Source organism: Monodon monoceros, unplaced genomic scaffold, assembly GCF_005190385.1.
Source record: "Monodon monoceros isolate NGI ecotype Baffin Bay Population unplaced genomic scaffold, NGI_Narwhal_1 Super_Scaffold_18, whole genome shotgun sequence".
Classification (NCBI taxonomy): domain Eukaryota; kingdom Metazoa; phylum Chordata; class Mammalia; order Artiodactyla; family Monodontidae; genus Monodon; species Monodon monoceros.
The window spans coordinates 92,521,493-92,545,613 of NW_021703774.1; the positions used below are offsets into that span (position 1 = coordinate 92,521,493).

Genomic DNA, 24,121 nt, shown 5'->3' on the forward strand with positions numbered 1-24,121 from the left:
GCTGGCCCAGATACTGGAACTATCAGAACTATAATTAATACATTAAAGGATCTATGGAAAAGGTGGGGAAAAATGCATGAATCAATGCGAAATTTCAGCAGAGAAATGGGAAGTACAAAAAAAAAAAAGATTAAATGGAAATGCTAGAAACAAAAAAGGCATCAGAGATGAAGAATTCTTCCACTTGGCTTATCAGCAGACTGGACAGAGCTGAGGAAAGAAATCAGGAAACTTTAGGCTAGGTCAACTTCTGAAAGCAAGCATATCGGCAGCTCAATCTTTAAAAAGCAAGAAGCATCAGAATGGTTAAGAGCACTACTTCTGAAGTCAGAGTATCTGGGTTCAAACCCCAGCTCTACCATTTACTAATTCTGTGACTGTGAAGTTGTTTAACTACTTTGGACCTCAATTTTTTAGCCATCATTTAAACAGGTAACAGTAAAAAATGTCATAAACGTTATAACTGAATTAATATACGTGAAACACTTATCACAGTGCTTGTCACATTAAAGCCACATTGATATTCCCATTATTACTATTATTATTAATATGAATACCTTATAATATCTAGTATTCCCAGTATGATCTATAGCTCTCAATATTTGGTTATATGCTACAGCTTTCTTCAACTGTAAGTGCTACAAACTAAAAGTCAAAAACATTCTTCATAGAAGTTGAAAAAGCAGTTTTTACATTTCCTTATAATTTAGGATAATTATAAAATTAGAAACAAGTAAAGCACATTACTCACCCACACATAAAGGAACAAAAATTTATAAATTTCTCAAAAATCATTATAAAGTATTTTGAAAATGTCTTAAGTTTTATCATGAACCTTGTATAATTTATTCAACTATATATAGATGCATAAGATAGTTTAAGTATCGTCTATACTTATCTGATACCCAACTCAAAGCAGAATAAGAAATAGTGAATAAATGAAAAGGCTGAGTGAGAAAATCAAAACCTGAGAACAAGGTAAGGTTCTTGCTATCCAAGCAATCCTCTCAGATTTAGTTATTTTAAGATTTTCCTTGGATAGTTAGATCACCGTAAAACTACACACTTGGACCTTAATAGTTTTGTAACACTGAAAATAATAATTTAATTATATTTTGAGGTATGAAAGACCCATTTGAAGAATATCTCTGTAAGGTGTTATAAAACCAATAAAAACATTGTTTATGATTTTTTCTATGCTCTGATAAAGGACTGATATGGTAAGCTATTTTTAAAATTTTGTTTCAGAAAACTCTGTCTCTATTCTGATAAAATATTGTTGTGGTGTTGCAGTAAAACCTGACAATGAGAATCTTTACCCACCCTGCCTTGATTTCATGAGATTTTATAACCGAATTTAAAAGTCAATTTCAGGAACGACATTAGGCTACATATTTAATAGGTTTATTTTTTTCTCTGTATATGTGGTTTTTAAAGTTTTTATTTCTTAATTGGAGGGTTTTATTATATATATGACTTTTATTCTAAATAACTGTAAATTAGTTGTAGAAGAAGGCAAGTATTCATGCTAAATAAATATAAATTTTAAAATTTACTGATTTATTGATCTACATATATTAGTGCAAGAAAAGGGTAAACCTCTACTGTATACTAGAGCAATCAAGTTCCCTTTTAAAGAGGCTTAGATATAGCATGGCAATTTTAATACTCATCAAAATGAGATTTTGATTTCATTTAAACTTTAAGTAAATTTAATTGTCATTAAAGTGTTATTTTATTTTTAGCATAACATAAAACATGATTCTACCTGAAATAATACTTCCTCTTCTGAGGCGGTAGAACATCATGTTCTCTTAAAGCATTGTGATATGAGATCTTTTCACCTAAACCTGGTATCACAATTGGAAAATTACTTAGTTACAACTATGTAGGCAAACTCACGTGAAAAAAGTCTACTTCTAGTTCTCTGCTCACCTATTATATGTCAAAATAGTGTTCATGAGGAATGTCAATTTTGCTGCTCATCTTCAATATCAGTAAATGTTTCTGATTATGAATTATCACTTAAACTACATGGCATAAAATTCCTTAGAAAATAAAGGTAGCATAGAGAATATTTAAGGTTATATGATTTACACATCAAATGTGACTTGATTAAAAAAATTAGTTGCTAAAAGCAGCCTCCTCGTTTTAGGCTCCTATCTTTAAACACTAAATACTAAAATGTATTTTTAAACATTTTTTTTTAAGTGACCACTTTCTAAGGACATTTTTATAAAGAAAACTTCTTAGGATATAAAAAAGAAACCTGATCACTGAAGCAAAATATAATAAATGTGAACAGAACATTTGGCAAAAGAAACTTATGAAATGGATTTTATTTAAGGTCTATTGAAGGAAAAAACAAAGAAAGGGAGAAAGAACCTGTAAATTAAGAGGTATGAGACATATCAACCAAATACCATTGATCTTGTTTAAATTCTGATTTGTAAAACCAACTTTAAAAAGAATTTATTTAATAAGGGACATGTGAACACTCACTGGACATTTGATATTAATAAATTATTTATTTTTATAGGTCACAATGACATCAGATTATGTTGAAAAGGGGGGCTTTTATGTTTTAGACTCAACTGAAGTAGTTATGGAAGAAATTATACTATATCTGGTATCTGCATTAAAACAATTCAATGGTGACAAGTGTAACAGATGAAACAAAATAGGCCACATGTTAATAAACATTAAAGCTGGGTGATGGATACATGAAGTCCACTAAACTCTCTACTTTTATATACATTTTCCACAATAAAAAAATTTTTAAAGGTCTACTGGTAACTAAGCTAACAGCATATTTACAGTGGTTGTTAGACATTAATTCAAAATCAAAGAAAGGGAATCATCAACTTGAGTTCCATGAGATAGAAAGGGGAAAAGAAACTATCAACTATCGATTAATTAGCAAGAATTAGAAAATCCTTAGAATCCTGATATTTGTATAAGTTGTTAAACTAATGAGAGTTACAGTGAAAAACCCACAACTCCACTACATTCCATATAACCCTTTACTGTAAAGAAAAACTCTCAGCACAATGGAATCGAAATCTACATTTTTAAAGTAGAAAAAAACACTATAGAAAAGCAAAAGTCATCACCATAACCTGGTAAGTAATGTCTTTTGGGAAGAGAAGGGAAAAGTTGATAAAAGTCTAAGACATTGAAAATTTTTAATGCTATAGAAAAATACGTAACTAATGGAAGCCTTTTTCTTAACCAAGGAAGTACTTTACAAACATATGCTATGACATACTTTATAAGAAGTAGGACCAAATGAGTGACTGGTATGGCCTAAAACATTTCTTTAACACATAATTACTTTGCTAATACAAAGACATTTGCCTTTAGAGTTAAATGAGTTTCCTCTATGTCTAAGGGGGAAAATGGTTGTAACAGCTTTGGTAGAAAGTATCACTGAAATTAAGAATTTTAAGACAGTGAAGTAAACATAAAATAGAAGAGCATAAAAACAAAGAAAGCAAACTATATTAAGATACTAGGGAAAGAATCACCGTGTAGTAGAAAATACTTGGATAACAGGTACTTCTAGGCTCTTCTGCTACTCTGGAAAGTAAAAAACTCCCTGGGCCTCCTATACTTTTCCACCTGTAGAAGAGGTCCGACTGGCTTATTTCTCTTTCTAGTCCCACTTCATGAGCCTACATATTCCCTTTCTTCATTAGTGAAAAATCCTTGACTTTCAGCAGAATACCTGGTTGACTGGAGCAAATATGGCATTTGCAACTGGACATGAACATGTGACAAAGGTTGAGCCACTGAAATATCAGTGAAAACTGTTGTGTGTTAGCGTCCAGATAAATCTTCTTAAAAGACACTTTACATACTTTTTCATTCTGGACATTCTGCTGCTAGGGATGGCTGGAACTCTAATAGCCACTTTGGAAATAAAGTTTTATCTTGTTTAGGCAATCACTAATTTGGGGTTTTTCTAAAACTTGAGAAAGAACTTAATCCTAGATGGTACAAAACACATTGTTTACATATACCATTCTACCATGAGATTAGTTACTCAATGATAAATAAGCAAATGAAAATAAATGCTAGAAGGAAAAGAACCCTAGAAGGAAAGATCACATATGGTATTCCTACCATTTTCCTACTAAGAATAGGAAGGGTTTAATGTCCCCCTCACCCTGCCCCAAATGGGGTAGTTAGCATGGTTAGTTTAGGGAGGTTAATTCCATATATTCATTATTCCTTCATTATTTCATTCTGTAAACATGTATTAAGCATACTATGCACCAAGTACTAAGGTGCCTGAATAAGACAGAAGAGATCCCATTTTAATAAAGTTTACATTCTAGTAGAAAGGTAAAAGGCACTGGATATTTAATGAGGGAAAATATACAAAGAGCTTAGCTATTCTCCACTGATGACACATTTTCACCAACAAAAATATAAACCAAGTATAATTAAGCTCTTATTTAAAATGAAGGTGTTGAATAAGAACCAAAACTATTTAACATTTGTTGCAACTAGATCAAATGTTTCTAAGAACCTTCATTCATGAAGAGAAAGAATGTTTTATCTATCTTTTAATTCCATAATGGAAAAAAACTCTTGACATTTCATAACATCTTGAACCTTAACTTTTACATAATGCAAAAGAACACAGAAATGACTATGACAAAAACAAAAAGCAAGTTTTGGTAACAAAATTACTCAAGGAACTTAAAATCTAATTGAACCTTCAGGAACAGAGATAATCTAGTCATATAAAGAAATCGTTGATCAGTCAACAAAGGGGCTCAAAATTTGTTGTGTCTAAATAAGACAAAAAGCCAGATTATGAAAAGGCCCAAGCAATTTCCAAGTCTGCCAAGGCTTCAACGAGAACACATTTGTACTCCCAATTAGCTGATAAAAATTAATATTGGGGGAAAAGTGACTGTGGATGTGGAGGTTAACATAAAAATGTATACCTGCTAATTAATCTAGGCATGACAGACAGTGGTTCAGAGCTAGACTGCAAATCTGTAAGATATAACACAAAGGGAGTAAACTGGAGGAGAAAAGGCCTAAAATTAAAAGAACAAGCTACCTGAGGGCAGAACAAGTCATGCATCACTGATGTTTTCCTTACGTACTGATGAATATTGACTAATGGCTTAGAAAACAATGGTTTTAGTAATTTCCTCAAGGGATCTCTACAGATCAAAAGAATTACTTTCCATAAAGAGATGGTTTAGGCACTTCAAATATGAATCCCTTGAACAAGACATTTCACATAGTAATTTATGCAATGGAAAGCCATAGTGAAATATAATGTATTGTAATATAAAGTAATTGTAGCAAAACTGTATGTAGGCAAACCAAGATACAGCCAGCACATATACCACAATATGGCATAATTTAGGAAGAAGAAAATATAAAATATAATATAAATATCGCATATTTATAATAAAGTATGATTATTTCAATACAAGTTAAGACAGTAGAGTGCTTTTAACATGTATATTAACATGTATATTAACATGTAATATATTGAAGGGTGTTAATATTACAGGACACATATATCGGATTCCCAGAGGATTAAAAATGGTTATTACATATATTGACATTTTATTATGTTTCAGTATGCCTTTTACACTTAAGTGGTGACTAAACCAATAACCGTCATAATCTGCTGAGTATTTTTGATAAAACTGAATTTAATTTAAATTTGAATTTAAAAGTCCACGTTTTCATATGAAAGTATACATGTCACAAAAACTGGTGGTATCACCTAACGTCATTGTTCAATCTCAATAGAGATAAAAATCAAGAACAGCAATTCTCTCTGAAAATGGACCTTAAAGGACAGAGACTAAGTCTATTTAATTAATAGGAAATAAAGCATAGATGGTATAGGTTCTTATTTTGGGGTCCAAGACCTATTTCAAGAAACCCAAGAAAAAACTTAAGTTTTATATAAAATTTTGAAGTGTTGGCTATTATGAGATTCTCAAATGAGTATGATATTTAAAGAGGAATCAGTACACCTACAAGTGAGATGATCTTATCGTTGCTGAACAATTTTATAAGACCTTAAGTTATTCAACAGCAAACACCTGGATAACAGTACTGCATCTTCACAGTTACACTGGATAGACCTCTTTCCATTGCAGTTAAAAACAAAAACAAAAACAACCAAAGGTGACACCAAAAACCATCAACTCAAGAGATGTAAGGCTTTTAGAAAACTATATGGGATCTTCTACCGCAGTCAAGACCAAAGGAAAATCATGATACAGTTTCAGCATAAAATTAAAAGAGAATGAAAACATGTTTCTTTGGATATCCCCTTTATAAACCTCTTCCTGGTTTCAAGACCTAATAACAAATTAAGTAGAACATCTCAGATATTCCCTCTCGGAATTTTATGGGTGAATCCCAAATGCCACTCCCCCACAGAGTGGCAGGAAACGCGTTTCTCCCAATTCCAAGAAAGTGGACAAAGCTAAGGTGTGTAAGGACAAAAGACTCTCTCCATCTGTCAAAATGAGGAGGGGACTTGTCACTCCGGTTTGACGGAGTGGGGGGAAGTGGGAAAAGGAAGAGGGGACCTAAATCTTAACTGCTGCACGTGATGGCCTCGGCTCTTAATAAATGTAACCGTGCCAGATTGGTGTGGATATGAGAAAGCAACTCAGCAGCAGAGGTGGTGGCAAAGGCAAGAGCTGAACCTCCTGGTGAGGAGCTACGTGGCATTAAGCAAACAGTGCTTCGTCTCCCCCACCCGCTGCTTCCGCCCCAACCCTTTTCCCCTTTGGTTACCAGTTGCTCCAGATGCCGTACAGTAGTTCAACAAAAGCGAAAGAGAGGTTCAGGCACAGGAAGAAAAACAGGTTCCGAGACGTCTTGTCCGACAGGATAGACCTAAGCATGACACAAGTAGGGAATAGCCGGGAAAGTCAGAGGAGTGCCGGACCAGGAGGTTGGGTTCCCCTTTCAGGACCCTCCCAGTCCACCCGTTCCTGTCCTCACACGAACGATGGTGTCCCTGACGCTCCCTCCCTGGACCTCAGGCCATCCTTAAGTCTGGGCCTTTTCCCCTTCTGCCGGACACCCCATTCCCGCAAATACGGCACCCCGCACCTAAACCAGCCTGAGATCTTGCCGAACAGATTGAACTTAGGTGGTTTGTATTCATCGTCCTTGATGGACAGGGGCAACATCTTCTCTGCCCGGCGAAGGGCCGGGTCTACTCCCCTCTAGTAGTGGCTCCGTGGGTGATGGTAGTGACAGTGGTGACGCCTCAGATGGGAATCTGGGAATCCCGCTTGCCCCGGGCCGCGCGCGGCTTCGAGACAGACAGACTCAGACACACACCAGAGAACCCGCCGACTTCCGGCCCGAGCCGCGCAACGCGTCCTGGGACGGGAAAGGGGGAAGGCGGGGCCGAGGGCGGGGCGTGCGCAGTGGGGCGGGGCTTATGACAAGGGTCGGGTTGCGCGAGTTTTGCTGGGGGCAAAAAGAGTTGGCAACTATTAAGTGGTCTAAAGGGCCGACTTGGAGTGGAGTCCCGCCACCTGGACTCAGGAAGAAAATCCTGAGATGGCCACCCACAGACCAGGCTGGCTGGGAGGTTGTGAGCCCACTCACGCCCACTCCGACTGCCTACCATTCTTGTTCCCGGATGCGCTGGCGTCCAGCGCCTGCCCTTTCGCCATTGCCCCTATTAGCATTAAATCCTGGTGCATTAGAGAGCAGTGCTTAAGAATCCAGGCGGCGACATATTCTCTCGCCGCCAGTCCGCAGGAAGCGCAAAGAATGGTTTTGCTGGATGAACTCCATAGGCGCCCAAATCCTAGTAATCCACCCCGTCCCGCCCCCGAAAACAGTGCCTGACCTTTCTGTACTGCCACGCAGGAGGCAATCAATAAATGTCTTCCGAAAGAATGTTAAAGGTATTTAAAAGAGCCTTTTAAAAGGAGATCCTACGAGACCGTGTTGAAATTGAGGTTTGGTTAAGGCATTGCGTCCCCGACAATCTCAATCCGTTCAGAACCCAAAACTCGAGTTCCTACACGTCCCCTTCACTTCCAGGTCATCCCGGAGGCCGCCGCCGTGGCTCTAATTCTCGTGAGAACCCCATAACCAGTTTCAGGGAAGTGCAGGGAAAACTGACTCGTTGGTGGGACGTGAGGGCTTGCGGAGCGCCAAAGGCGAGCCCGGCGGGCCAGTGCTGGGCGCCCACGGTGGTTGGAACTCCTCTTCCAGCGCCTCTCTGGGAAATTGTTTGGGTAAGGTCAGGTGGTCCATCACCTGAATGATTAAAAGTTGTTACCCTGTGGGGGAGAAATGGGGCAAAGGAGGACCGGCTTTTGGAGGTGGGCTAGAAACTACAAAACCGAGCTTCTTGGGAACGGCTTTTTAGTCTAACAGGAAGTGGAGCGTCACCGAAAGGGAGGGGCGGCCACCCGGGACTGCCCTCTTCTTCAGGCTCTCTCTTTGTGGGCAGCGTTTCATCCAGGTTATCAATCCAGCGAGTAATGCCGGGTGAATGCACGCTGATGGGTTTGGAAAAAAAATGAAAAATGAGCAAGCGAGACCCCCCTTTCGCTTCATCGTAACCAAGCTGGAAGCAAATAAATCGGCTAGGTCCCACTGCAGTCTTCTGCACTCGAGGTAAGGAAATAGGAAAATGCTCTCGTGTTAAAAATCTTTTTGCAGTGAGAATATATGTGTTTTGCACTCCTTCTTGGAACTTTGTGAGTGTGTGGGGTAGTGATTCTGTGGTTTTATTTTTGAAAATAAAATTTATTCTACAATTTTTTTTTAAATGTTCGTGTTAATTAAACTGCTGTGTAAAAACAGCTAGATTTCAGAAATTAAGTTCTGGAAAGAGTATTTTGTCTTTGTCTTTCTTGGCGTATATTTCATTACTTTAATTTGAACATAGAAATATTTTCAATTCGTAACATTTACTTATATTTTTAGGAAGCTTTTATATTAGCCATAGACTGAGTTTTACTGTACTGCACTGCTGGGGAAACGTTAAGTGGGTACAAACTAGGTTGAAGATAAATATTTCCACAGTGATTGAGTGTTTCTCCAAAGCTGCTTTATTTCAGTATGATGTAACTGGGAGTGGGGGTGGGGTGTGTATATATGGAAATAACTAAATTTCAGCAACTGGTTTCCAGCGTTCTCTTAACTCATCCAGGTCAGCTGCAATCTGAGCCTGTGTTTTTGTATTCTGCCTTTGAAAATAAATTCTACATTTTGCCCTATATTGCTGCAGATGAGAAATTGTTCACCTGGGTTATGGAGAAATCTGCAATACCCTTTTTCAAATAGTTTTGAAATAAGTTGGAGAAATTGAAGTTTAATTTCAGTTACAGTGGTCCTGGAACTCCTAAATTCCCCACTGCTCACTCCCCAGAATATAAGATAGCTATTCCGGTGAGGGCCTTCTTTCAAAAAGTGGCAATGCCACTTCACATCTTTCATTCGTAGACGACATAATTACCAACTTCAATACTAAATATTTTATTAGAAATATAAATTGGACACTAAATCAGGAAAAGTGCTATGAGTGGAAAATGTTTGACATGTCTCACGTGATTTGTCATCTTGAAATAATGTTTGTCCCATATATGTTAACCAGTATATGTTGTCATATCAAAATTAAAGTTAGTTTCATTCATTCAACAATCATTTAATGAGTGTCTACTATGTGCTAAGCTCTGTGCTGGGCACGGGGTGGGGGAAGGGAGGTAGGTTAAAAAGCCTGATAAAGTTCTTTCCCTGGAGGAATTTTATGGGACGAAGAAGCGGGATGTGAGGAGAGGGCAAATCAGTTCAGGATTTTAGAACTAAATGATATTTAAGATGTGCACAAGAGGTGCTTTTGGTGTAGTGAGGAGGAACAACTGTCACCTGATGAGTCCAGATACATGCTAAGCCATCCCTTTACCCCTTCAGTAACTTGAATCGTGAAAGAATATAAGTTTGGAAAATCAAAAATGATTCTTCAGGTCTATTTAGGTGGTCATTACAGATGCAGTATCTTGCTGGTCTCCAATCAGTTCTGAATTCCTTCATATGTTATGGATTTATAAGATGATAAAATAGGTAGATATATTAATGAACATTTTAAACCAATAAATGGATTTCTACCCTGAACTTTTAAATATTTGTTTAGATCATCTACTAATTAATTGCATTAGGTTAACTGTGCAGACTATATGGGGGAAAAATCCCTAACTTCTTAGACATGTGATTAAGGACTGTGAGAAATGAAAGCCAAGAAGATTAAGGGGCAGAAGCTCATCTCCAGCCAAGGTTCCAGCTCCTTTTGGGCAATAGTAAGGAATAGGAAGGATGCCATCTGTCATTCCTCAGTAATCAACGCTGACATTTACCTGCAACCCTATTTTAGACCCTGAGTTTTTTTAGTACTTCAAATTGAATGCCTTATGAACCTTTAGTGAAAAAAGGAGTTTTGATGGTAGATAAAGCTACAGATACTTAAAAATCTAGAAATTGAATACAAGTGCAGGTTGCTAATGCATTCAGAGGTCTTGTTCCATGGCATATATGTTCTGGTTTCAAAAGTGTAAACACATTAGATCATCAGCATGATGTGAGTTTATTCTGCTTCTGGATACCTAAGAGAAAGATGAAAACAAAAAATATAGCAATGTTAGCACCAACCTGAGAGGTAGCACCTACCTAATTGCCTAAATGTAGTTTTTAGAACACAGTATAGCAAATTTTAATTTCTAAAAATAATTCAAAGCCTATGGACGATAGCATTAAAAAGCATTTTTTTTTAATTTCCTGGTGATTGACAAAAACATCACAGAAAATTCTTTGATTTCCCTTAATAGTGCCAAGAGAGCCTGTTCCTATCAATTACTGAAGCCATAAGGAAAATTTTTTTTAAAAATTAAAACTTTACCATAATGAGGTAAGTACCAATATTTTTTTTTTTACTTTTTAAAAATTGTGGTAAAATACACATAATATTTGCCATCTTAACCATTTTTAAGTGTACAGCTCAATAGTGTTAAGTGTATTGACATTGTTGAGCAGCCAATCTCAAGAACTTTTTTAGCCTGCAAAACTGAAATTCTATAACCATTAAACAACAACTCTCCATTTCTCTGTTCCCCGGGCCCATTGCAACCACCATTCTACTTTCTGTTTCTATGAATTTGACTACTCTATATTCCTCATGTAAGTGAAATCATAGAGTATTTGTCCTTTTGTGCTGGCTTATTTCACTGAGCATGATGTCCTGAAGGTTCATCCATGTTGTAGCATGTGTCAGAATTTCCTTCCTTTTAAAGCCTGAATAATATTCCATTGTATGTCTATACCACGTTTTGTTTATCCATTCATCTGTCAATGGACATTTGGGTTGCTTCCATTTTTTGACTATTGTGAATAATGCTGCTATGGACATAAGTGAAATACCAGTAATTTTATCTGAGAAAAATTGTTTCCTATAGAGGTTTTTTGTTTCCTTGGAAATAAGAGTTTTTACTTGAGCCAGGGTCTGTTAGAAAATACTGTATTGCCTGTTTTAGATCTTATCCGTTGAAATAGTATTCCAGGTTATAGTATAAAGTCAATACCTACAAAGTTGAAATATTCTTGTGGACTAGAACAAAGCTGAAAACAGAGACTACTTGAAAGACACTAAAAATACAATGTAGGTCAAGTGTGAGAGTCGGGAGTTTGTTTGGACCCACCACTCTTTCTGTGGCTCAGGAAACATCATTTAATATTCTCAGTCTCAGCTAGCCCATCTACAAGATGGGGTGGATATATTTTAATTCCCGTGTCTCTGAAGGTTTGAAACATTACTGATTTGAGTTGTTAGGTAACGTAAAGAGGGAAGAGGTCTGACAACTTCCATTACTATTGCTAAGCTCTGTGAGGGCAGGAATTGATGGCCTTGCTCATTACCATCCCTAGTGCCTGACAGTGCTGGGCTCGTGCATGGTAAGCACCTAGGAATGTTTATGGACTGACATAACTACTATGGATATTCTGACCTTCCTCTAATAAAGTTAGGAAGCTCATATGAATTAAGATTACGTCTTTGTTAGGTTTAATATCTAAAGCTATTTACAAATCATAATTCATGTGTATGAAATCTGTTTCTCTTAGAGAAACGATTTTGCAGTGTGAGTTTATTGCTGAAAACCAGTGTTGTATAAAAGGAAGAGGGTTCCATAGAATATTCCAGGTTTCTGTTGCCCAACAATCTTGCCTCCCCTCCATCTTCCTGTGACTAAAACAGAGAGAAGTTCAAGTGAAAAGCTTCAGTGTCCTGGAATGGTAAAAGTAATGTATTTGCAGATGTACTTGGCTTCTTTTTGACCCATTTCTGGAACTGATTTTGCATGGCACTGTACTGAGCTAAAAATGTTTTTCTATTTCTAGGCTTTCTTCTTAGGATGCATTGACTCCTTGGATCCTTATAAGTCGTGGATGTTCCTCTTAAGAATAAGGCCACTCCTTCTCCTGCCCTGATATATGCCCATAAGTTTGGTCATCTCCAAACACCACCATCATCATTATCATACAATGAATTGTCAATTCCTGGAGAAAGATGCAAGACGAGAAGGAACTTTCATCTAGCATAATTCAGACCTGTGCACTTTGAGGGTAGAGAAGGCCTCACTGCCTCAGTAACAAATAGCTGGATTGAAGGACACAGTGCTTTAAGAAGCCTTTATACATAATATTTATGTTATTTCCTCTTAAATCAATGATGAGAAAGCAAATCTAATTAATTGGTAGTAGCTGCCTGAAGAAGTATTGAGAAGCAATTTGATGCTTTGTACAGGATGCTTAGGAGGGAAAAACAAAACGCCAGGACTGACAGGCAGCCTTTGCTACTGATAACAGGGTGAGATTAGGGAGGGAGGTGGAGACACAGGTACTTAGTGTCTGCCGTCTGTTTTAAATGGTGTCTTCGGTGTTTATTTGAACCTGATTTACCTGTAAGGGAATGGCTCACTCAGTCTTGCTGCCAGGAGAAGAACTTGCTCTAATTTAATGCGACCAGTGCAGAAATTCTTTCTTTAACAGCTTGAAGTGAGAAATGACCTGTTGCAGCAACTTCTGTTTTTCAAATGCGATACTGTAGGAAATTCAGCTATTTATCAATATGTTTTAGCACCTCTGTTTCAGAACTATAGACTCAAAATGTAGTCTATAGTCCTAAGCTTTCTAAATGACAGGACTTAGATTGGCTACTGATGATCATGTATATGTTGTTAAAGTGATTTTCTATTGACAGTATATGTGCATCTGCATCAGTTCAGGCAAATTCCTTATGCCTGGACCTTGGGTTCTTTATCTATGAAACAAGGAAGCTGGCTTAGGAGGGCTCTGAGGTCTCTTTCAGTTTTCTGAGTTTATGATGTGTTTGTATCATAAGGCATATAGATACTGGGGCAGTTTTGGAGACATTGCTTTATCCTTCATTGAGCGTAATACATAGCAGTAGGGATTTCAGGGGCCACCTGGCTAGCAGTGTTCGTGTGCAAGGTAAAATATATGTAGAGCAGGGCTTCTCCACCTTGGCATCACTGGCATGTTAGGCCTGGATAATTCCTTGCTGTGGGGCCTGTCCTGTCCATTGTAGGATGTTTAGCAGCAGCACTGCCATCTGCCCACCAGAGAGCAATAGCATCTCCTAGTCCCGGTCACAGCAATCAAAAATGTCTCCCGACTTTGCCCCATGTCCCCTAGAGAGCAAAATCGTCCCTGGTTGAAAACTGCTGGTCTAGGAGATGCTATGTAACCATATCAAAATAACTAAAAGGATGTGCTCTCTACTCATGAGGAACTAAATAAGTTAACATATGTGCAAAAGATATCATCTGGGGATCTTTGATTTTGCACATGATTAGGAGAAAAAGAAGGATGTTTGTTTTGCTGACATTTACTGTGTTTATCAAAGTCACATTTAGTTTACTATAGGCATAGATGGAAGAAGGGCAGAAAGGGGATAGACTAAGAACTGTCAGATCCCTTTTGGAATGAGGCAGGGTGCCAGGAAATATATATATCAATAGATATAATTTTAAATTAAATAATTTTAATTCTTGGTTCTTTCTAAGTAAGACATAGGTTATCCAGATGTATTCATTTTCATATCCCCCCCCATTCAAAACTCAAAGCTGTGATTTAGGTGATAGATTCTTCTCTGGACAAAGGACAGAAGAAAGCTATAAACTGAAATCCAGATAGCTATGAAGTCATCATCACTCTCCATACTGTTCTAAGGCTGTTTCCAGTAGGCCTACAATAAAGTTCCAGACTTCAGCTATTCTCAAAGTACAGAGATGCCACTTGCACTGCAGTCTATAAAGTCTTTGTTCTTCCTTTTCTATGTAGACTACAAATGTAACATAATTTTATCAGGCGATATCATTTAATAAACACTACATGAAATATTTACATTGTCTTTCCAAAGATATAAATTATATCTCTCAAAACATTTTTGATACAAGTAAAATAGGGGATTAGAAGCTATCTGAAAGAGGAAATTTCTATGACAGATAAAGTGGGGTAACTCCCACTTTAAAGTATAGATAAAAGTGAAACAGTCGTTCACGATTATCTTTGACAATGTATATTTATAGTAGGCTATAGAGATGAATCTTCATTACTTTTTCTCCACTAAAACTGCCAGGTAGCTATTAATGTCTGTTTTAGAGACTAGAGACACTGCTATGTAAGTTTTATAGTATGTTACTCCTACTCAGCTGAAGAAAATGAATATAAAGATCTTAATCAGGGTATACTTTAATGCAGTTGTCAGGATTCTTAACTCTGAGTGCTTATAACCAGCCATTTTTATGCAGAACTGAAAATATGTTTTATGAGACCTGCTTTTGAGTCAGTATTAGAAGGATTATCAAGGCCTTTGAACCAAGATTATTAATTCATAATGGTTTCTCTTTGGTTTACCACATTAACAGTATATGTTGTTTTAGTAAAAGGGTGTATACAGTGAAAAAATTTGTGCTCTCAAACCTTAAATCACCATCCTTGAAAAGTAATCATGGTAAAGCTGAAGTTACTTCAAAAATAATTCATTTTGTTCGTATCTTAGAGTGAAGCTATGATAAAAGGAGAAACAAAAAATTTCTTTTCTTAACAGAACAGGCTGCAGAGAAAGTCCAGGAGAGAATATCCTTGAAAACTCTCCAAAAAGATTACTGCAAGGGAACATTTCTTTTCAAATCTGGACTTTTGAAAAGTGAGAGTTGCTGAATGACAATGACCATTCCCTTGTCCTTATGAATAAGTTCTTCCTTTGCTTGCACAGGCCTCAGCGCATTATCACATCATGGGGTGTGTTCCCCTGTAAGCCTTGCAATTCTCCAGTCCCCACTTCTGTGAACTTTAAAGAGAGATGTTAAAGGCATGGTCTATATGGCCTCTCTATGTCCTTGCTGACCTGTATAGAGAAAAACTGTTGCTACAGTTAGAAAACACACCTCACAATGTGAAACAACATCAGGGGAACGTGACTGTCACTTTAGCTCCACCACTGCCAAGTTTCCTCGATGAAAAACAGAAGACTGATCGGACATCATTTGGATAGCCAAGTGAGATTTCGTTTGGAACCTAATCTGTTAGACAGGAAGATTTAGACTAGTCTTAGGATTGTCTGTAGAATGGTGGCCTAGCTGCAGATGCCCAACTGAAACCACAAGGTGCAAAATCAAGAGCTTACATACAGACACAGTGCACTTTTTCATGAAGGAAACCAAAATAAACTGTACAGAAGCAGTGTTATACAAGGAAGAACAGTGACAATGGCTTGTACAGTTAGCACACCACAGGTGTGAGTTAGCAGTGAGAAGTCTTTTCCAACTTGATATTATTTATTTGTAATAAGGAATAGATAAGGGTATCTGTTTATTGTATAGACTGAGAGGAAAAATGGTATTAAAAGTAGTAAGAGTGGATAGACCATGGGTCAATTAAAGTCATCAAGAATAATAATACCTCATTCTTTCTGGTTCTGAGAGATCTATTTTTTTTTTTTTCTTAAAGATATGTTTTATATGTCTAGAAACTCCTGGTTGATTTTTGTTTTCAGTCTTTTTATAAGTAAATTTCTTTAAGCTTTCTTTTTCCTCATTTCAGGCTTTTGTACTTGAGTAGAGTAGTAGAATAGATCTAGGAAAAGTGCTGAGATGTATTTGAAGGCTCAGCTGCCAGCATAGAAAATGAGGCCATCCCTCAAAACCTTGTGGAGGCTTGTGGAGGAGTAAGTAAAGTAAGTAAATCAAAAGCATAAAGAGCAGAAGAATCAAACAACAGCAGCAATTGAAAGCCAGCAGTGCTCCAAAACGAGGCAGTAGGGGTGATAATGAAACTGTATTGGAAGCCAAGAAATCAGAGTTCTGGGTATCTGTAAAACAGTATGAGATTTAACCTTTCCTTACATTTGTGACTGAGTTTTGATCAGACAAAAAATTTTGACCAATAAATCTCCAGGCCACATCCCTTGGTTTTTGTTCACCTACTCTTCTGTAGCCATCTCAGGCAGATCCTGTAGGTATAGTGAGGAATACGAGAGTCCAGAGCTGATGACAATACCTGGTGATCCTCATGTTCTGTGACAGAGGTTGCTTTGGAAGCTCAAGAGCCCTACCTCAGCACATCCCACATTTGAAACTGGCAGTACACTCCCCAGCCCACGATGATGAAAAAGCCTGGGCTCTGGCAGGAGTTTTTTTCCTGGATAAAAGTCCTAGATCCATTACTTCAGTTGTTTAGTAACCTTGAGAAAGTTATTTAACCTCTGTAAGCATCCAAATACTGTTAAATGGGAATAATAATAATAGTAAGATATAAACAGGATTCTGTTGCTCCCCTGATCAAAACCCTCCAATGGCTTCCCATCTCACTTAGAATAAAATCCATACTCCTTACTCAGGCCAACAAGATCCCCCATAATCTGGCCCTTGCTTATCATGTCATTCTGATTTATTCTCTTCGTTACCATCATGCTGAATTAGCTTTGAGTTTATTTACTTTGTTACCTGTTTGGCCCTACTATTTCCTCTGCTACTAGCAGCAGAGACTTTGTCTATCTTATTCATTGCTATAGTCACAGAATCTAAAACAGTGCATGGTACAGTAAGTGCTCAGTGGTTATTTGTTTAATTTACTGAGTAAGCACGTACTATGACACACAAAGCACATAGTACAGGGCCTAGAATGTAATAAACCCACTATAATTGTTTGCTTCTGCTGCTATTACTATTATTTCATATATTAGGGTTCTGCATATGATTTCACTTGGAAAGAAGTTTGCTACCAAAATGTAAGTTTAAAGTTAGTGTACTGAAATATACATATATCAGAACATCAAGTTGTACACCTTACATATATACAACTTTTATGTGTCAACGATATCTCAATAAAGCTGCTTAAGGAATTAGTATACTACCAAGAAAAATATAATCCCATCTGAAAAAAATAATCTCAGTTCCAAATGTTTAGTAGTGAAATGAGGGCAAATTTTAAAATGCACTGCTTAATTCTTCCTGTTCGGTGTGTATATAACCCTTTGTCTGCAGCTGCAAAGTGAGCAGGCCCAGAAGGAAAGGTTTATTCACTGTACTTTTCATCTAAGGCCAAATCACCTTATCAAAGAGGCAGGGTGAACTGAACTTGAGTCAGCTAAAAGATGATTAACCTTTCTCCTCAAAAAAGCAAAAACAAAAACATGGTAACTAGTAAGAATGCTAAGATTCTGCATTTTATTTCCATTTCTACTCCAGGTGTTGCCACATCTGCAAACTCCCTGGAAGAGTGATGGGGATTCGAGTACTTCGTTTCTCTTTGGTGGTAATCCTTGTGTTACTGCTGGTAGCTGGGGCTTTGACCGCTTTACTTCCTAATATCAAAGAAGATAAGATGCTCCCTTTGCGTAGGGAAATAAAATCCCAGGGCAAGTCCACCCAGGATTCCTTTACTCTCATAATGCAGACGTACAACAGAACAGATCTCTTGCTGAGACTTTTAAATCATTATCAGGCAGTACCATATCTGCACAAAGTGATTGTGGTGTGGAACAATGTTGGGGAGAAGGGACCAGATGAGTTATGGAACTCTCTAGGGCCTCACCCTGTCCCTGTGATCTTCAAAGTACAGACAACAAACAGGATGAGAAATCGACTCCAGGTCTTTCCTGAACTAGAAACCAATGGTGAGTTGCAGCTGGGTTCTTAGTCTGGCAGGGCTGCAGCTAACCAGAGCTGGGGGTGGGTAAGTGGCTTTTGGGCCTTCTACTTGTCTTAATTGTCTGGAGAAAATAGAGAAATTTAATCATAAGAAAGCATTTTGGAAAACTTAAGGGGCAGTTTCCAAGATGTCAAGAAGCAGTCTCCTGGGGAAGAAATCGCATATTATCTTGCAACAATGACAAAGAGGTTAATATTGTGAAAGAAGATATGCTATGATTACATATTACTGCATCACAGAAGTTAGTAAAATGCCATTTAACTTATGCTTAATGTATTTTTTGCCGCCTCCTTTTCCTCCCACTCAGCAGTTACATGAGATTGTAATTTGCTTAAAAGAACCTTGGTTTTATTTATTTATAGGTTCATTAGTTTCTAGGATAATGGATGATAAATACATGATAATTTCCCCCTCAGGAAATTATAAAAATCAATTACATTTCAAGTAAAAACTTTTTCTGCTAGACAAATCTCTCCAAGAATACATTTTTTATTTACTGAATTTCATTCAGAAAATACTTCATTTGAATGACTTATAAAAACACCACTGGGGCTTCCCTGGTGGCGCAGTGGTTGAGAGTCCGCCTGCCGATGCAGGGGACATGGGTTCGTGCCCCGGTCCGGGAAGATCCCACATGCCACGGAGCGGCTGTGCCCGTGCGCCATGGCCGCTGAGCCTGCGCGTCCGGAGCCTGTGCTCCGCAACGGGAGAGGCCACAACAGTGAGAGGCCCGCGTACCACAAAAAAATAAACAAAAAAAACCCACTGTATCTTATAACTTTTTTTTCATTTCCAAACTGTTTGATTTAAATTTTTTTCCTTTCATTTCAGCGGTGTTAATGGTAGATGATGACATGCTAATTAGCACCCAAGACCTTGTTTTTGCTTTCTCCGTGTGGCAGGTAATGTTGCTACATCCTTTATGAAATCATCAGTATAAAGTCTGATCTAGTGTTTAACCAGAGCAGCATGGTTTAATGTGAGAGTCACCCAAACCAGCGTAGACAGTATTTATCTAAAAGATAGATGAATTTGTCATAATCAGATTTCCTGAGCTCAGTTAAGCTAATCTGAAAGTTACAGTATCTTTTATCTGTATTTGATTTATATTTGGTATATTGGAAAGCAGAGCTAGAACTGACTTCCAAAGAACAATGAGGAAACGATCTGGTATATGATAGAGCAAAGACTAAAATCCAGAGGCAGTTTCGCCTGTATCTCAAATGAGAAGTGTATTTCTGTATTAATATTGCACAGAACTTCCTTTGAAAGAGACAATTTATTATATCCATAAAATTTAAGTCTGATTCTGAGACCATTGTTTAAAAACTAATAATACTGATAATAATTCTGCATGGACCACTGTGGTGGCAGTTTCCCCCACCCCCACCCCCTTAAATTCCAAGCTGGGGTAAACAGGCATAAATTACCTGGTATCTATAAAAACTCCTTTTTCCTACTGAATATGTGTTAATAGTAGACAGCTTTTACAAGTTGCACTACAAGTACCTGAAACCAGAACTGCATACAAATACTTTGAAGCCCTGTCCAATAATTAAACACTGTGCTACCCAATAAATGGTCTAATTTGCACTATAGTAACTCTCCTTAATTAGCGACTTGGGATGTAAGAACATTAGGTATTAATGGTAAGGGGTCACAGTACTCTGCAGATATCATCATTCTCAAAACTTCAGTTTTCAGCTTCATGCCTAGTGTACTGATCAACAGATTTTTTCCATATCAGCAGTTTTTCCAGCCCTATAAATAAAAGCTCCCTAGGCGAAAAGTTCTAATGTAATACTCCAGCTGTGAGATTTCTATTTCAGGTAAAAAATCAATTTCCTGAAAATATCAGGGTGGGGGGAAATATGAGAACTGCAGTTAATTAGAACAAGTAAATCATAATTAAAGATGGATAAATATGACTTTAGGTTTTATTCATAAAACCATCAAGAACAGTTTCAATCCATTGCACAAGATAATTTGACTCCTAAAGTTCTGTCCCATCAGTGCCCTGCATAGTGTAGTGACTTGGGGCCTAGAGAGAAGCAAGATTAGAGCAGACAGGTATCTGTGCCTTTGCACTCACCCATCACCTCCACTTGCAGTGCTTTACCTTTTCCACCTCCGTTCATCCGTGAAATCTCTTTCATCGCATAGATTAAGTGGCACATCTTCTCTGAAGTCTCCCAGCCTTTACACCCAACCCTTGACATTCCCCTTTGCTTCCCAGCAGCACAGTTGTCATGCTGTCCTCGGTGCCCCCCTGAGAATTGCACAGCTGCATTTACAGCTTTTTCACAGTGTGGTAATTCCTGGTTCACATATCTGTATCATACCCTCTCTAGACTATGCGTTCTTTGAAACGGGATTTAACCCACCCTGACTTGTGTGCGTGTGTCCCTAGTTTAGTGTCTGTTCTGTAAATGAATGAAACTCAAGTTATTTGTGAGATTGAACTAAACCTTTTAATTCTGTAAGTTCATGTTTCTTTTCCATGATTCTCTGCTTTTCTTTGCTGATTTTTGTTTTATTTTTAGTCACTCTCATCCTACTATTATTGTTTCAATACTATCCTTCAAAGATCCTGACACATCTCATATATATATATATATGTCTATATCTATCTATCTCTCCATCTATCTATCTATATATATATATATCTTTGAGCAACATGGATTTGAACTGTACAGGTACATTTATACTCAGATTTTTTCAATAAATACAAACCACAGTACTACATGATCGGTGGTTGGCTGAATCTAGAGATGCAAATCTGTGGATACGGAGGGCTGACTGTAAAGTTATAGACGAGTTTTCTACTACGCTCGGGGGGTCAGTGCCCCTAACCCCTGCATTGTTTAAGGCTCAACTGTATATGTGTGTGTTGTGTATATATGTGTGTATATATATATTTTTTCTTATGTTTTTAAAAAAGAGACACCCAAGCTGAAAAGAGATAAAAATAAACATCGTTTAAAATCAATGGCGACTTTCAAAAACATTGAAATCAACATGGAAAAACAGTAAAATGATACATGTAAATCCATAATTTTATATACGCCTAAGAGATTAAAACAATTTTTCAAAATAATCACATTATATCTTCTTATCTCCTGTAATAAATATCATTCATACAGTCAACTTCTCTTATAGCAAACTCTGAAAAACCAGACTCTTTGGTAACTCGAATTTATTAATATTGGATAATGTGTAAATTAGGAGAATATTTGTGAGGTTAGAAATTTTGTTAGAGATTTGGTTATGATGAATTGACCTTTAAACTTATCAGTACATAGATTTATGAATTTGTCTGGAGTTAAAGGAAATTGAGATGTAGAAGCCAGGAATAAAATAACATTGACAAATCAGTTTAATTCTTTCTGTAGTAAATCATTGCCTTTCACCATGTCAGCTTTAAAGAAATGCCACACTTAATTGTTCTTTTTCCATCTTTTCAGCAATTTCCTGATCAAATTGTAGGATTTGTCCCAAGAAAGCATGTGTCTACTTCCTCTGGTGTCTACAGTTACGGAGGTTTTGAACTGCAAACACCAGGGTTTGGAAATGGTGACCATTACTCTCTGGTGCTGATTGGAGCCTCATTCTTCCATAGCAAATACCTTGAACTCTTTCAGAGGCAACCTGCAGCTGTCCATGCTTTGTTAGATGAAACGCAAAACTGTGATGATATTGCCATGAATTTTATCATTGCCAAGCACACTGGGAAGACTTCGGGGGTATTTGTGAAACCTGTAAACATAGACAATTTAGAAAAAGAAACCAATGGTGGCTATTCTGGAATGTGGCATCGAGCTGAGCACTTTCTGCAGAGGTCTTATTGTATAAATAAGCTTGTTAACATCTATGACAGCATGCCCTTAAAATACTCCAACATTATGATTTCTCAGTTTGGTTTTCCATATGCCAACCACAAAAGTAAAATGTGAAAGTAAAACAAACAAAAACAAACCTCAAAACTGCTTGGTATTTGAGTAGCTTCTTCATGCTATGGTCAGTTTATTTATTTATTTTTAAGCACATCATGAACTTTTTTCTACTCCAGAAGTCTCTACAAGGGGGAAAAAGTGCTTAGGGCTTCTAGCATATAAAATTTACAGGCACTTCAAAACCCAAGAAGCTGCTATTACCCAGATAGGTCTTCCTATGAGAAGTTTTCATCCACAGATATGATTCCTTGGTCAACAATTTTATTGTTTACATCCTGAGACCGTTCTACAATTAAAAAAAATTTTTTTAATTGAAGTATAGTTGATTTACAGCGTTGTGATAATGTTCTACAATTTTTTTGACTCCTGGCACTTGCCTTAAGGACCTTTAGCAAGCTGTTTCCAGGATCAAAAACTCAGGACAAGTATTTCTTAGCTTTTTCATTAAAGGATGATTATTTTCATTTGAAGCCTGAAATGCCTCTTCAACAAAAGCCTGTGGTATAGGGAAAAGCCATGTGAGGAGAGAATAGTCTCAATCCCATACAAAAACGAGTGGAAATTTTGTGACTATCAGTACTTCCCTTGTGGTCCTTCCAACCAGCCCTTTCCAGGACTAACTTATCCCAGCATGATTTTGGTGTAACCATCAGTGCTTTTATTTCTGTGGATATCTGTTGTGACTGGGAGGGTTAATTTTAGTAGCTAAAGGATGTCTAGTTGTTCACTTGATTTTTGTGAACATTTACTGCATGGATCACAAGTGCAGCCTCTGTTTCTTACATGCAACTTATATGCAGTGAGGAGTAAATGTGTTACTAGATTCAGGTCGTGCATTTTGTCACTGAATCTGACTTTGAGATTGCACATTAACTCTTAGATTTTACACAAAGTATGTATTGTTTAAGAAACATGTATAAAATAACTCTTTTGAAAGAATGTTTAAGTAGGAACTGGCAGAAATTACAACCCTTACTATCAAATGATCTTTATTGTTATAAAAGCGTAGGTTTATCTCCTGGATACTAAAACGTGTGTATTACGCACTAAGTCAAACTCTTGCATTCAGAACTTCTTCCCTCCACACAGCAAAAGATCCAGAGATCATTTCAATTACGTAGATACAGGAAAAAATAAGAGACCTGAGTCATAGTAGAGGAATTCCACAGGGAGTCTGCACCAGCTGATTGTTAAGTTGCCCACTTCCTGTTATGTGAATTAGTATCTTTTCCACACGGTGTCTGTGTTTGGTCCTCGTTCACTATTGGTGGAAAGGAATACTCAGGCCTCTTTCTGCCACCTCCTCCTCTTCCTATGCCCCCTCCTGCTCCCATTATGCTGTTATATTCTCAAAATTGCAAAGCTATGAAAATAATCATGGTTAATGTTCCAACAATGAGGTCTCTGTGCAATTAGCTCAGTGTATATTGTTCCTTTACGTGGGCATGTGTATGTATCTTAATGCCATCAGAGAAAGCCAGTAGAACTCGCAGCCTCACTAAAAATTTATAGTGTTAATTATCTGCTTTGTCCAACCTTGGTAGTGACATTTTGCCTCTTGAGATTGGCAGATAAATAAAATAAACTTTTACCATCCAGATGTTCTATGTTAATTAAGCAGACTCATGCTTTCGTGGTCGGTATTTACACAGATTTTCAAATATTCTCATATTTTGTTCCGAGTAAGATTAGAGGTATTAGCTACATTGCCTGTGGGAAAATTTTCCAGTGGGAAAATATTCTCAGGTTTTATTTCTCATCTTGCATTCTCAAACTTATCTTCAGCATCACTTAAGTTGCTCATATATTTTTCAGACCTTATAGAGCAAATATGAAAGCAAAGTGAAGTTCAGTCTGTGTTACAAAAACTCTTGCATTGATTGAGGCTAGACATATACTAAAACTCTTTTTCC

The 24,121-nt window shown here is 37.3% G+C and overlaps 2 protein-coding genes across 7 annotated transcripts in view; one reads left to right on the top strand and one right to left on the bottom strand.

Moving 5' to 3' along the window:
* The window catches only part of SLC30A7 (solute carrier family 30 member 7), a 77,071-nt gene extending 69,703 nt beyond the window's left edge, over positions 1-7,368 (bottom strand). The window contains exons 1-2 of one of the 2 annotated variants that reach the window (XR_003794641.1): positions 7,114-7,346; positions 6,793-6,894 (exon numbers count right to left, since the gene is read on the bottom strand). Coding sequence is in view for 1 of the 2 variants with exons in the window: in XM_029230739.1 (XP_029086572.1) it covers positions 6,793-6,894; positions 7,114-7,193 (182 nt within the window). In the remaining variant the exon portion in view is untranslated. Of the gene's footprint in view, positions 1-6,792; positions 6,895-7,113 lie in introns of both variants that reach the window. The other variant, XM_029230739.1, reaches the window with a different exon arrangement.
* A 716-nt stretch (positions 7,369-8,084) lies between these two features.
* On the top strand, positions 8,085-23,806 carry EXTL2 (exostosin like glycosyltransferase 2). 5 transcript variants are annotated; one of them, XM_029230594.1, is made up of 6 exons: positions 8,135-8,261; positions 8,480-8,646; positions 10,854-10,933; positions 17,793-18,220; positions 19,087-19,157; positions 21,720-23,801. In XM_029230594.1, exons 3-6 carry the CDS (start codon positions 10,929-10,931, stop codon positions 22,206-22,208), a joined length of 993 nt encoding a protein of 330 aa, XP_029086427.1. In that variant the 5' UTR covers positions 8,135-8,261; positions 8,480-8,646; positions 10,854-10,928; the 3' UTR covers positions 22,209-23,801. The 5 variants fall into 5 exon arrangements, with proteins under 5 accessions (XP_029086426.1, XP_029086427.1, XP_029086430.1 ...); XM_029230593.1 differs by having other exon boundaries at positions 8,085-8,646; positions 21,720-23,806; XM_029230597.1 differs by lacking the exons at positions 8,135-8,261; positions 10,854-10,933 and having other exon boundaries at positions 8,377-8,646.
* Positions 23,807-24,121: the final 315 nt, after the last annotated feature.